This window comes from Schistocerca nitens, chromosome 11 (assembly GCF_023898315.1).
Source record: "Schistocerca nitens isolate TAMUIC-IGC-003100 chromosome 11, iqSchNite1.1, whole genome shotgun sequence".
In the NCBI taxonomy this organism is placed as follows: Eukaryota; Metazoa; Arthropoda; class Insecta; order Orthoptera; family Acrididae; genus Schistocerca; species Schistocerca nitens.
The window spans coordinates 188,165,660-188,180,974 of NC_064624.1; the positions used below are offsets into that span (position 1 = coordinate 188,165,660).

The window sequence follows — 15,315 nt, forward strand, 5'->3', positions numbered from 1 at the left end:
GGTACGAAGACTGCAGCCTTGGCAGCAGCAGCCATGTTTCCTGTCAGACCGACATGACCAGGAACCCACATAGACATCACCATGGCTCCATCAAGTGTGAGCAAGTGACAGTTTTCCTGGACCCATTGCATTAAGGGATGGACAATGTACATTGCACAGAGGCTTTGAAGGACGCTGACAGAGTGTGCAGATTACAATCGAAAAGGCTCTGTCACTGAACATACTCCAGCACTTGATACAGGGCGAGGAGCTCTGCTGTAGCTACACAGCAGTGTGCTGAAAACCGATACTGAAAAACATTGCCAATGATGAAGGCGCACTGACACCATGGTCGGCCCGAGAACCATCAGTGCACACAAAGGTACTATCATGGCGTACCATACGAGGGTCATGAAACTGAAGGCAACAAAGCAAGGCTTGAGTAGTGTCCCTAGGAAGTGAATGAAGGTCAAGGTGAACATGGGCCACCACACAAAGCCAAGATGGTGAAGGATTCACACACACTGGGAAAGTTGCAGGTAGTGTGAAGTTAAGCTGCCAGAGCAACAGTAAAAAACGAACTCCAGGAGGTAACAGAGCAGAGGAACGCGACCCATACTGGTAATCAAATGAGTCATCAAAGAAGGAATACTGGATGGGTGGCCACACATGGCACACAAATGGCATGCATACCTGCTCAGGAGAAAGCCACAGCAGTAGGACAACAGCAGTTCGGCAGTTTCTGCATATAGACACTCTATTGGGCTAGTGTAAAATGTGCCAGTGGCAGAATGGATGCCATGCTGGTGGATAGTATTGAAATGGTGTAAGAGTGATGGGCGTGCAGATGTATAAACAAAGCACCTGTAGTCTAATTTCGAACAGACAAGGGACCAGTAGAAATCGAGGAGGGTGGCATGGTCTGCACCCCAGGAAGTACCATTGAGGGCATGTAGGACATTGAGGGACTGCATACAGCGGGCTGCATACAGCGGGCTGCAGGAAAGACACATAGGAGTACCAAGAAAGTTTCCTGTCGAGCAAGTGCCACAGGAATTGCATAGTTTCAACTAACAGAAGAGCAGCAGGGCCAAGATGTAAATACCATGGAAGACACCAACTGCATGCTAAAAATTCATACAAACTGTTGTCAGTGGAAAACAAAAGCGATTATCAACACTCCATGAGAAAAAACGACCGAGACATCACCGAACATCCAACTCGGTGAGACTGGCCAATGGGTAACAGCAATGGATGGAAAAATCTTCAACAAAAATGGAGCTGGAGGTGCCTAGTAGGAGACAGGCCTTGTAGGGTTAATGCCAATAGCAAAGAGGACGACACTCAGGACGGAACCCTGAGGCACACCGTTTTCCTGGAAAAACGTGTTCTACAAGACAGAACCCACATGTACTTTGAAAACTCTGTCTTTTGAAAATTCCTCATGGAAATAGGGCAGGCGGCCATGGAAGCCCCACGTGTAGAGAATGCAGAGGATAAAAATCCTCCAGCAGGTGTGGTAGGCTTTCTCCAAATTGAAAAAGACGGCTAAAGTTTGGGATTTCCGCAGAAAACCATTTATGACATAGTTAGAAGGAAGGTGTTTGTCCTTACCAGGCTTAGGTATGGGTACAACAGTGACTTCACTCCAGTGTCGGCGAAATGTGCCCTTTGCACAGATGCGATTGTACATATTAAGCAGCAAGTGCTTGCCTGCAAGACAAAGGTGCTGCTATATCTAAATGTGAACAGCATATGGCCCCGAGGCAAAGGATCGGGATGAAGTGAGAGCATGAACTAGCTCCCTCATGTTACAGGCGGCATTCTAGCACACCCCATTTTGAGAAGAGAAGGGTATTGCCCTAGCCACCTCTGCTCGTTTCCGATGGGGGAAAGAAGAAGAATAGTGGGAAAAGCTCGAAATTTCCGCAAGATGGCGGACCAAGGTGTTACAAAATCACAATACAGTCCATGATAGCTTGATCTGCTACTGTCAGGCCGGAAATTGGAGAATGGATCTTGGTCCCAGAGAGGTTGACCCACTTTTAAAATATCTTGTGAATGAAATCCAACAAGCTTTTTTGCTATCCCGAAGAACACGACACTGTGCACACATCTCTGTACAATGAATGCAGTTTGCCATCTTAGGATGATAGGTGAAAACACAGAGAGCACGTCTCCACATGCGAATTGCATCATTTTGACATGCCTCTGTCTACCAAGGGACCAGAATACAGTGTGGTAAAGAGAAAGTGCGAGGAATGGAACGTTCTGCAGCAGTAAGGATAACGGCTGTGAGGTATTCCACCTGGTCATCACAACTGGGGAAACCTTGTTCATCAAAGGTCACGATGGAGGAGTGAAGTTTGTCTGCCTTAGTAAGCTGCCATTTGGGTGTGCATGCAGGTGAGGTAGGAGTCAGCATATGGATAGCACACAGGAAATGGTCACTTAAGTCAGTGTCAGAAAGGACAAACCAGTCGAGATGATGGGCAAGCTGGGCAGTGCAGACGTATAGGTCCAAATAGAAATAGGTGTGTGAGAAGTCGGAAAAAATGTAGGTGCTCCTGTGTTAAGACCGAAGAGATTAAGTTGATTAACGTCAGCGAAGTGGGCTCCTCTTTGACAGGTTCTGGGAGAACCCCAAAAGGGATGGTGTGCATGGAAGCTGCTGAGTAGCAGGAATGGGTGAGGTAGCTGCCCGATAAGCTGAGTAAGCCGAGGAAGTCTGCCCTGGTGACATCAAATGATGGAGAGATAGAAGTGGTACAAAGAGAGAAGGTCAAGTGAGGAAGGAAACGGCGAGCTGAAACTGCTTGAAGACGGGTTGTAAGGGAGATGGGTTTACTATGAACGTCTTCCCTTATGAGCAGCATAACTCCCCCATGAGATAGAACACTGACCTTGGGGCGAAGGTCAAAACAACCCACGAAGAAATGCAAAACCTCAATGCGGTCGTGAGGACATAATTTTGTTTCCTGAGGGCAGAGTACAAGTGGATAATGCAATTCTAAAAGCAGCCGTAAATCCTCTTTGTAGGATTGAAGGCCACGAACATCCATTGGAGGTGTCATGATAAGGAAACAATGAATGGATGTCACCTCAGAGGCTGCCGAGTGCCATCCTGTAATTACTCACTGCTACAGGGCACCGAACCATGAGGATCCTGTTCCATTTAGTCTACGGAAGTGTCGGCATTGTTACGCTGCCAGCCTGCAGAGTCAAAACATAGAGAAATAGCTGGTGGTGCACACCGGCAACACACAGGCTGGCCAGCCAAGGTATCATGCAGTGACACCACTGAAGAGGATCTTTGAGTTGGCGAAGGAAAAGACCTTTTGCCTTTGTTGGTCTTCTTCAGATCTTTCTGCTTAGCAGAGGAAGACTCAGATGGCGGTTGGCTGGAGCAACGTATGGCGTCTTCAACGGAGTATTCCTTCTGTCCTTTCCAGCCCGCCAGTTGTGTAGCTGGTGACTTCACCCCGTGAGGCAAGAGTTTGGTGGCTTGGTGCACAGCTGGACGAGGGAATGATGATGCTCCCATGACACTGGGCGATTTCACAATCTCAAAGATGAATTTCAGGTATCATGTCTGCGTGGCTGTGTCCTTCGTAGAGCAAGATATAGCAAGAACGGTACTGCAAGTACCATACAGTAGAAGACAGAGTTTGTGACTGGCCAATAACTTTTGAGCGACCAAGTGAGGAACTTTTTCCTTTAACTGGATCTCCTGGACAGCCTTCTCATTAAGATACATGGGACAGTTTCAAGAGGTGGCGGCACTGTGATCAATGCTGTTGATATGGCAGGGACAAGAAGGCAGACAATTGCCCTTGTGCGCATCACCACCACAGGTTACACATTTGGCTGGATGTCTACAAGACATTCCAGTGTGGTTGAAATGATGACACTGGTAGCAGTGCATCAGGATCTGAGTGTATGGTTGGACTGTGGTAACTTCATAGCCTGCTTTGATCTTGGACGGAAGCACCATTCTATCAAAGCTGACAAAAAGAGTGTGTGTGAATACTAAGGAGGCACCTACCTTTTTCATCACCCATTGGATGGCAATGGCACCCTGGTCAGAGAGGTATGTTTGGATTTCGACCTCTGTCGGACCATTGAGCAGTCTACTGTAAACACAACCACAGAAAGAATTCAGAGTTCTATAGGCCTCAACACAAACAGGATGTGATAGAGAAGCAAAGCAGCAAGCAGTTGTCATTCTTGAGAATCAGGAGTACTATCCAAAAGCGAAGTCTCATTCCATAAATGAGAGCAGGATTTCACAGGGCTGGCAACTGCATCAACACCTTCCTGAATTAGAAACGGATTTACCATTGTGAAGGACTGGCCATCTCTAGTACATGAAATCATGAGGAACTGTGGTGCAGTTGGCAGGGTGTTTGAATTGTTAGCCTCATTCCTGACACTGAAGAAGACTGGGTAGCTTTGAAAGATGAAATAGTCAAGACAGCAGAGGACCAAGTAGGTACAAAGACGAGGGCTAGTAGAAATCCTTGGGTAACAGAAGAAATATTGAATTTAATTGATGAAAGAAGAAAATATAAAGATGCAGTAAATGAAGAAGGCAAAAAGGAATACAAACGTCTCAAAAATGAGATCAAAAGGAAGAGAAAAATAGCTAAGCAGGGCCCCGGGAGTAGACAACGTTCCATTAGAATTACTGATAGCCTTGGGAGAGCCAGCCCTGCCAAAACTACCATCTAGTGAGCAAGATGTATGAGGGAGGCAAAATACCCTCGGACTTCAAGAAGACTATAATAATTCCAATCCCTAAGAAAGCAGGTGTTGACAGATGTGAAAATCACCAAACTATCAGTTTAATAAGTCACAGCTGCAAAATACTAACACGAATTCTTCACAGACGAATGGAAAAACTGGCATAAGCCAACCTGGAGGAAGATCAGTTCGGATTCTGTAGAAATGTTGGGACACGTGAGGCAATACTAACCCTACAACTTACCTTCGAAGATAGATTAAGGAAAGGCAAACCTACGTTTTTGGCATTTGTAGATTCAGAGAAAGCTTTTGACAATGTTGACTGGAATACTCTCTTTCAAATTCTGAAGGAGGCAGGGGACAAATACAGGGAATGAAAGGCTATTTACAATTTGTACAGAAACCAGATGGCAGTTATAAGGGCCGAGGGGGATGAAAGGAAAGCAGTGGTTGGGAAGGAAGTGAGACAGGGTTGTAGCCTATTCCCGATGTTATTGAACCTGTATATTGAGCAAGCAGTAAAGGAAACACAAGAAATTTGGAATTGGGAATTAAAATCCATGGAGAAGAAATAAAAACTTTGAGGTTTGCCAATGACATCATAATTCAGTTAGACACAGCAAAGGACCTGGAAGAACAGTTGAACAGAATGAACTGTGTCTTGAAAGGAGGATATAAGATGAGCAGCAACAAAAGCAAAGTGAAGAGAATAGAATGTAGTCGAATTAAATCAGCAATGTCGAGGGAATTAGAGTAGGAAATGAGACAAAGTAGTAGATAAGTTTTCCTATTTGGGGAGCAAATCTTGTTTAATCCGTAACAGACAATGACACATCTTCCAGTAACTGTCATCTTATATTGAATGTTTGGTCCACTTACTGTGTGCTGCCCTATTCAATTCTTATTTGTTTGCAGCAGACTGCAGTCGCACTGCATTTTGATAATACTGTCATCCCAAGTTCAATGTCGGTCACTCACTGGTCTGCAACCGGCTGCTCAGGTATTGTGTCTACAGCTCTTGTACCTTAAGAAAAGAGTGATCTAGTTCTGTCACAGTCTGTTCCATAGTACTGCCACGTTTATGCTTTAAGAACTGAAGTGTGTGGACATAATGGTGAAAGTGTGGAATCTGTGAAAAGCAAAGCATGCAACACCCTACACATCTGCATGTCAATCACTGCACAACAAAATAAATGTAGACAGGCACTGTTTGACAACGTTCTTTGGATGATATCACTCTAGCAGTAGTTAATCATAGAACAATATACATGAATCCAGACTTTGTCAAAGTAAGCCACTTGCCATTTCGGTAATATGCCTAATATTTTCATAAAAATCTATTGTAATTTATATGTTTGGAAACTGTGTTGCCTTGTTTATGCATGATAATTTGTTCACACAGATACACTGTAAAAACAAATTTCATTCATGGAACAATTTTCCTCAGAATTGGAGGCCGTGGATCATATTGGGGTTGGAGAATAATGGTTGGTAATGTGTCTTAAGCTGCCAGCTATCTTACAGTAAACCTGTTCACACTGCTGAGTGTCATGCAGCAACTTCATGCATGGTAACCACATGAGATGAAATTATCTACCACCTATTACAAGAGTAAATGCAAAAATGTTCAAATGTGTGTGAAATATTATGGGACTTCTTTGCTAAGGTCATTAGTCCTTGAGCTAACATACTACTTAACCTACATTATCCTAAGGACACACACACACACACACACACACACACACACACACACACACACACACACACACACACACACACACGCGAGGGAGGGAGGATTCGAACCTCCACCGGGATCAGCCACACAATCCATGGCCTTGGACCACTCGGCTTATCCTGCACGGCCCAGTAAATTCACTAACACTGCTAAGAGTGCTGTAGTATCACAATGGGGCTCCATAGCTTGTACATTTGATGCTACTTTCATACTTACTTTTACATTATGTGTTGGCATACATGACTGAAAATAAGGGTTAAGAAAGCTGAATTTGAATCTGATACTGGTTAATGGCTGTAAAATTGATGTAGAAAATAAATTATGCAGAATGTCCCTGATGTAAGTTGTTTCTTAAATTTATTGAAAATTAAACACATCTGTGGCAAGCTGTCCTTCATGCAACGTTCATGGTGCAACGAAAAGTAAGATACTGATTTTCCTATCATGACATACACTGAAGATCGCTATCAATTGTCGTCCAGTTTGACAGTACAGAAAGTATAGAGGAAAAGAGAAGAAAAATTCATTGTGGAGTAGGATCAAAACCACAAACCTCTTCTGTGCTACTTCACAAGGTGAAATCTTTTCAACAGGTTTTAATTTGTTGATATACATGGAATAAACGCCGCCATGACAAATGGTTTTTGGGGTGAGATACCCAGCACTTTAAATGACAGCAGCATCAGTCTGTTCTCCTATCCCTGTGTCAAGACTGTTTACTAGCTCTGAAGTCCATTTCTCTTGAAAATAAGCTGTCAACCTCTAGCAAAGTTGGTATTTTTTTGTATTTTCATAACCCCACAGAATTTCTGCCATAAAACACATTTTTCACATTGCCCAGGCATTCATATTGTGTACATGATGCTCTTTTACCTTTGGCGTAGGTATTCCAATTCCGCTCATCTCAGTATTGCATACTTTTTGCCATAACTTGCATACATAAAAATGCACATTTAAAATCTGCTTTGTGTATTCTGTCACCCTTTGCCACTGTGATGCCTTTGCTTTCTCAACAACAACAACAACAAAATAATTTTTTTAACAAGTTTCCACCCTCCCATAGCATTGAGCACAACTTTAACATGGCTGTGTCTATTCATTAGAAATAGTTGATTCCTACTACTGCCAGATATGTGGTTCACATTGCTGACTAATGCATTACCTTATTTTTCAACGTGGTAGTTGCAATACTATGTCTGCACAACATCGTAATTAAGACAGGAATGTCATTCTGTTTGCAAGGTAGCTCATAGGTGGACTGCACACTTTAAGGAGGAGTTGAGGGGCAGAGAGAAAGGGCCAGGACAATGTAGCCAGAGAGAGCAGGCGAGAAGGAGACAGAAAAATAGTGGGCAAGAAAGAGTGACAGAGGAGAGATGTAATGAATGTGGGCGAAGATGGCCTACCAGATTGGAATAAATAGCTACCCTGGCAATGTTATGTACTCAGCTGGTTACTAATATACTGCTGATCTCTAGTAAATTCACAATCTATGTTTATTTCAATTAGCCAATGACTTTTCTCATTCTACATGCAATATTTGTGATGTGAATGCTTGCAATATTCTGAAGATCATCCTACCCCAAATTTAGTCTGAAATCCTCACTGACAGAATCACTTACAAGATACTCCCAATGGATCTTCAAGTATATTAAAGCATATTCAAATTAATACAGCTAGTGCAAATCTGTATAAAAAGGACATAATTTGGTGATCAGCCTTTCTAACCCACATTCCCATGATTACACCTTGTGGTACACTTTACTGTGCTCTTTGCAGAGACACTAACAGCTCTCTCCTACACTGTATACTTCACAGCACAGCACCTACTGACCCTAACCATCATTTGTGACCTAACAGTTTCCCTCGAGTTGCAGTGTTGTGCTTTTCCTATCCACACATCTCTTTCATTTGTCTACAGCCTTTGCCTGCCTACTGTTGCCCGCATTTATCAAGTTAACTTGTTCCACACTCACAGCTTTAGCTCAACTGAGTTCAGGCATTTGACACATATTTCTGGACGATGTATTCTTGTTCTGCTCTTCTTACTTTCAAACAAATTTCCTTACTTGTACTGATTGTGATTTTACACACAATCATTTTCATACTATCAAAGTTAGTGATGTACTAAGGTTCTAGTGCTTTATATTCAGCTGTACGTTGTACCCATGTGTCAACAGCTCTCCAGGGTGGCAAACATGAAATTCAGTGTGTAGTGGCACACACTGCACCACCCCAGAAGAAAGAACCACCGTACCTGTTTCCTCGGGTAATGCTCTACAGACCAACTTTCATGGATGCTACAAACAACCATTCTAGCTTTGGAATCTGCCGTGGCTGTGCCAAGCCCCATTCAATACATCACTGTTAATTTCCAAGGTATTATGTTGAAAGCGCTTCGACGACAACGATGACGACAACCACCACCACCACCACCACCACCACCACCACCACCACCACCACCACCTCCTTTCTCCAAACTTGTGTGTGCACTAAATCTACTGTAAATCTCTCACTCTCATTATCATCTGTGCTATTGTCCCTGCCCATCTGCTTACTATACCTAACTTTCTTGTTTTGCAACAGACTCTGTGCTGTGCAATCATTGCGTACAAGTACTGTGACCTTTAAGAAATGGGTTCCTTATTCTCTCATAACCTCTCCCAAATGTGTCCCATAACAAATGTGTGATAATAGTACGTATCCCTGGCTACACACACACACACACACACACACACACACACACACACACACACCCATAACAAATGTGTGATAATAGTACGTATCCCTGGCCACACACACACACACACACACACACACACACACACACACACACACACACACACACACTCACGTCACCTAATGGTGCATGCCAGAGGGTACTTCTGGTACCACTACGTGCATTACTTCATGCTTTCCTATTCCATTTGAAGGTGGTGATTGGGAACAACAATCGCCAGAAAGCATCTATATTAGCACTAATGCCTCCTATTTTGTCGCTACTATCATTTTGCAAGATATATATTGGAATAAATAGTATATTGCCCAAATCATGCCATGTACTGTTGCAGTGCTTGACAAGGTTCCACTACTGACTGCGTAACAAACATAGAAATTAACTAAACTCCATTTAAAGTTCTTATTTGACATGTGTAATAGCAACATTTCCCCCTCAAGTGACATGGAAACACACCTGACTACTTTATTCCCTGATGTCTTAGCACATATCCTATCATCCTGTCCCTTCCTTTAATCAGTTTTCCCATACATTTATTTCATTGACAGTTCAGCTGAGGACTCCATATTCCTCTTAAGTTCACCTAATTTTCAGCAGCATTTTCTAATGCGCCATCTCAAATGTTTCCGTTCTTTTCATTTTCCAATCACGTCTACCTAGTAAAAATACCAACACTCACCACAACTGATCTCACTCCACAGAGCTGGTTACTGTCACCAAAAAAAGATATCCAAGAGGTGTTACAAATTTTTGTAAATAGCATAAATTTAGTACACTATGGTGATCGTTAATCAAATAAATATGGAATTTCACTGACTATCACCATAATGTACTAAAATTAATGCTATTTACAAACATTCTTGCTATCATCATGTTTTCACTTTGAAAAATGTTTGGGAAAAGCAATGTTCCATTACACTGTAAATTTATGCCATGTGTACTGGATAAACCCATAGCCCTTACACAGAGCAAACACACTATTCCAGTAATGCAGGCTGTTTTTCTTCAAATACTTCAGCAAATAGAAATGTATGCCAAATACAACACTTAGCTGATAACTTACTGCTTATGGTTGATTGCTTTACCTCTTACACTTTTTCTATTATAGAACTGTGACAGAGACAAATTAATTGACAGCTGCTGCAAAGGAGAGTCTTCTTTGGTACATTTGTTCCAAGTTCAAATTTGAGGCATTCATTATTTACATTTACAATAAAATTACCATGGTTTACAGTTAATAAACTTAGTTTCCTACAAGTTTTATTCAAATACCATTAAACACAAGAGAACAACATACCTACAGTCAATTGAAATTCTATAAAAATTCTGGAGAAGTGCTACTATCCTAGGTTTCAATGTTTCATCAGTTATGATCACCGAGATTTACTGCACCCATTTGCATTTCATGATATTAATACTGTACTTCATGCACAATGCATCACTGTTGTGAAAACTTACATAATGTTCAGTGCAATCCAAATCCTGTTTCAGTTCTGGGTCATGCTTTATATGAAGACTAGGCATCTTTAGTGGATCTTCAAGAAACTGAAAAAAGAAAGAATGATGGCATATTCAAAGCATCTGTCCCTTGCACTTGAGTGGTGGTTACAAAACATGCGGGGCTAAAAAGCTAGTGGTCAGATGTATTCCCCTGCTGGCCTTAGGTAACAAGAAAATGTCTGTCACATTAGATTAGATTTATTTTCATTCTAATTGAGCCATATTGCTGAGGTCCTACAGGATGCAGAACATGTCAGAAAAACAATAATACACAACAATCATACACGACAAACATTTGAAACTAAAGCTCTGTTTAATTTAGAGGTAGACACATCAGAGAGATATCAACCAAATAACAGAAATCATTTTATCCTTACCAAGCAGCTGCTACACACACACACACACACACACACACACACACACACACAGTTAGTTTTCTCAACTAAAATTTTCCTCACTTTGTAAGGGAGACATGTTATTGTGGGTAGACAGTTCATGCAGATAAATGCACTAATATAATACCATTTCATTTCAAGACAAACTTACACACCACACACTATCTAAAATATCATGACAATTTTCTCCTTTTCACCAGTACCACTATCATCCATTTTCATGCTTTATTTGAACATTTAAATAGTGTGCCACCATTGTAATTTTATTTGAGGCATTTCTGCTGGGGATGGTTACAGTCACCAGCATTGACACAGGCCACTGCGCACATCAGGATTTGTGTAAGCAGGTAGAAATTTCTGTATCATTGAATACATCATATTATGTGACAAATTTTTAAAATTTCTACTGTTTCACTGCAAAGTTGATTCATTATTGTGAGGAATTGGATAAATTTATGTGCATAGAAATTCACTACATTTGCTGATGAATGGAAGATGCTGATTACTCGCAGTGTTTATGTAGATGGCAACATCAATTATTATTAATATATTTGCAATTGCATGACTGAGAAACTCCAGTAACATTACTAAACTGAACTGTATGCCTTATGTATGAAGACAAATCCAGAACCTTTCATGTTCCTAGTGCACAGGAGCAGGCGAAACTGGTCAATTGTCTGTAAAATGCTTGGTGAAGTGTGTGGTATGGTCAATGGCTTCAATCTTGTGAGGCAATTCCATTGAACTCTCCACTCTCTTCGCAAGTCCAAGATCAACTGCAAGCTCTCTCTCGTTACATGTGACTGACTGGTTCAGATGGAAACTCCTTCATAAAGTAAAACGTAAAATCTTACAAAACAAAAGTAAGTTCTATGTAACCCAACCTTTTTGTTACAGTGTTTGATTTGCTTTAAATTTATTCCTCTACCCTGTTATTTAAATTATTTTTACTATGTCAGATCTCACTATGTACCGCAAATATTCACTTTTTGTTTCCTTTTTAGATATTATACCTGATACTACTAATATTTATTGGAAGTCAGAACTACAACTAGTTCAAATGGAATTCACATCAAATCTCTTGACATACATCACAACAGCATTTCTTGATTTTTATCTCAGAATTTAAGTTAACTTCTTTTTTGTATGGTTTCAGTCCTTCCAGCCCCCCTTTCAGGCTAGTTCAATCAATATATTATAAATAAAATTTACATGAAAACAGAACTGGCTGTTTATGAGGGCTCCAAATGTCATTTAGACATTTGAATGTATCCATTACAATTGCCTAACACCAGAACTTTAAATTACATGAAATTTAATTTTATTCATACAACAGATTATAATTATGACATAGGGGTCATTTGACACCATGTTATGATGTCACACACCACCACAATAAAAAAAACTAGTATTAACAGCAGTGTGGGTTGAGTCACAGTGCAATGTACATGAGTGCAGGAAGCAGATGCTTTGACAGATGTAAGTTTGAAGATGGCACTTTGTTTTTGCCAAGTGTGAATGCGGAAACACTGATGCAGTAAGGTAGTTCAGTGCATCAAACTTCTTTATGTTCTGCACATGGAAGCCAAATAAGTTCTTTGCAAAGTTCTTATTCATAAAGTTAAAAATCACCTGAGACAAGAAATGAAGTTATGCACCTGCAACACTAACAAAATTACAATCCAACGAAAGTTGGTACAAATTTTTGATGGGCCATCCCCCTGCCCCTCTAACCACAAAGTGTATATTAGTAACACATGTTGCAGGCTGTAATGGGAAACTATGATGGCTGCAAAGCCAATTTGTGTAGCCAATGACATAATATTTTTGATTCAATGGCAAGTCAAACACAGGATTCAACCTAACTACGACCTTGACATATCAAGTGCTAGATTGAGATCAAACTGAATTTTCAAAAAAAAAAAAAAAAAAAAAAGAAAAAAAGAAAAAAAAACCTGCTTGCAGGGGGCAAACAAAAAAAAACATGTAACACATAATGTAACACTGGGTTTTCAGCAACTATTTTTGCTCTTTCGTTTCTGATATTTATTTGTATCCTGCAGGACTCTGTACAAAAACAGGAAATAGTGGAAAAGATAACTGTCAGTTTCCAGGCTAACCTAAAACTCAGAGTAGGCTATATATCAGTCTGTCACAACATAGATTCCACCTATGAGAGAAAGCTCTTAATATTTGAAGACAGGCAGTGAAATACTGCTCTACACCCCAATACAAGAACCTCTTGTGAGCACCAAAAGAACATGAAGACAGGACTATCCACACAATACTACTTACCAAATCCAAGATTTGTATACCAGACATAATTATTAATAAAATTTCAAAATCAAAAGTTGCACATGTGTTCCGTATAAACACATATATGATTATATAACATTAACAGAATCATCAGCATGTGTCAAAAGCCTGCTGTGAAGGAAAGGCCATACACAAAATTGATTATGTTGTATGTTAAAAGCATGACTGAGCTGGTTAACAGTTGTGCATTCTCTATGATGTAATATCCTCCCGTTGCATGCCACCAAACCACTTCAGAGACATTTTACAAATATCTACTTTTTACCATAACCAAGTGCAGTACGTGGACCATCATTTGTAAAGTTTAGCTAAAAACCTCTCCACAGGAGTTGTTTGCTTTAGGAACTATGTTATTAATATGGGCACATTAAAGCCATTTCAAAGTAACATACGTACATCGGAAGTACCTGCACTTACCAGGTCTCCATGGCAATGACTAAGAAACAACAGAAGCCCCTGGGGTTCCAGTCAAAATACCACAGGCCCATAAGCTTTCCAATGTGCTTGACATTGCTGACTTTTTTCAGCTAAAAGGAAAGGGAGGACACTGGCTGCAAGATTATTCATGTTTCCCTCATTAAGAGACAAGATGTGATGAGTGTTATTGATTGGACACCCAAACCAACACAACTCACTTCACCTGTTGGGCCTGAAGAATACCTCCTAGCAGCATCCAATCAAGCAGTGAGGGGTTGCTCATCACTGGGAAATCCAAGACTGTCAAGCAAACAGCAGCCTTGTGTGGTGATACGCACCACTGTGAAGAAATGTGGCAATACATACCACTACAGAGAAGTGATGCATATCTCTACATCATCAAATGATACTTGCAACGAGAAGTTATTTATGTAACAAGATTAGAGAAACAAAATATATTGAGTATAAATGTACATGGCACAAGAGACATATCAGCATCTTGTGTTCGCCAAGGTTCCATCTGAGATGTGGTGTTCTATCATTACCTAATTTTTCTACACGGCTGGGTTATGTATGATCCTCAATATTTTTCTATGTACTGATAGATTATCATCTGCAACTAAATTATGTTCCTGTGAGTTTGGTTGGCCAATCAGCAAATCTACCAATGAAACAATGTTGTTGCACAACAAAATTTCATGTTCGTTTTGTAGAACTCCACTCACAAACTACACTTCTTTACTTTATAGAAAACAATGTTTATCTTCCTGTCCCAATCACTATCTATTATGCCTGTGCCAAGTTGAAGGCTCCAATAAGAACATTTTTATTTTATTTTATGATAATCTTAGTTCCCTATTTTCTGACCTGTGTTATTCGGCGGAAGATGATAGGGTATGCCTCTAAAGACCATGAGGGCACTATGGTCAAGAAGAAGCTAACCAAATAGTAGGTTACATGCAAAATGCATTTTTTAGGTTAGAAAACCACCTGTAAAGACAATACGCGGGTAAATGCAGATCAAGTGTGGATCACCTAATTTTGGTACTGAATAAAATACACGTCAAATGTCACAAAAACTAAATGCAAACCCAAAGTAGACGTAAAGCTTTCATCAAACTGGAGGTAGTTAGTAACACATTAGTGCTCTAGCATGCACTGTCTTACTGGATGTGGTATGCCACTGGCTTCCTCCAACTTCTGAACTCACTAGCACAGTAAGTTACACGAGGACCTACAGCATCACACTGGAATGGAAATTGTCATTTTCCACATAGAAAATTTCCAGACATGAAAAAGTGACAGGTTATACTTGGGACCTAACCCGAAACACTTGAATTTGTAGCCTCACACTTATACATTCAATAAGCAATCGTCTTACTCTTAGAAAAATGTGTAAGCATTCAAGACAAGGTCTAGAGTTTCATTAACAGTAGCACTGTACACACAACACTGGAAGGAAAACTAGAAATAATTAGCTATAAAATCTCATA

At 40.6% G+C, this 15,315-nt stretch overlaps 1 protein-coding gene across 1 annotated transcript in view; it reads right to left on the reverse strand.

The window, feature by feature from the left end:
- LOC126212987 (zinc finger protein 492-like) overlaps window positions 1-15,315 on the reverse strand; it is a 78,410-nt gene that overhangs the window by 47,404 nt on the left and 15,691 nt on the right. The window contains exon 3 of the mRNA XM_049940528.1: window positions 10,653-10,739. Within this exon, the coding sequence (XP_049796485.1) occupies window positions 10,653-10,739 (87 nt within the window). The remainder of the gene's footprint in view (window positions 1-10,652; window positions 10,740-15,315) is intronic.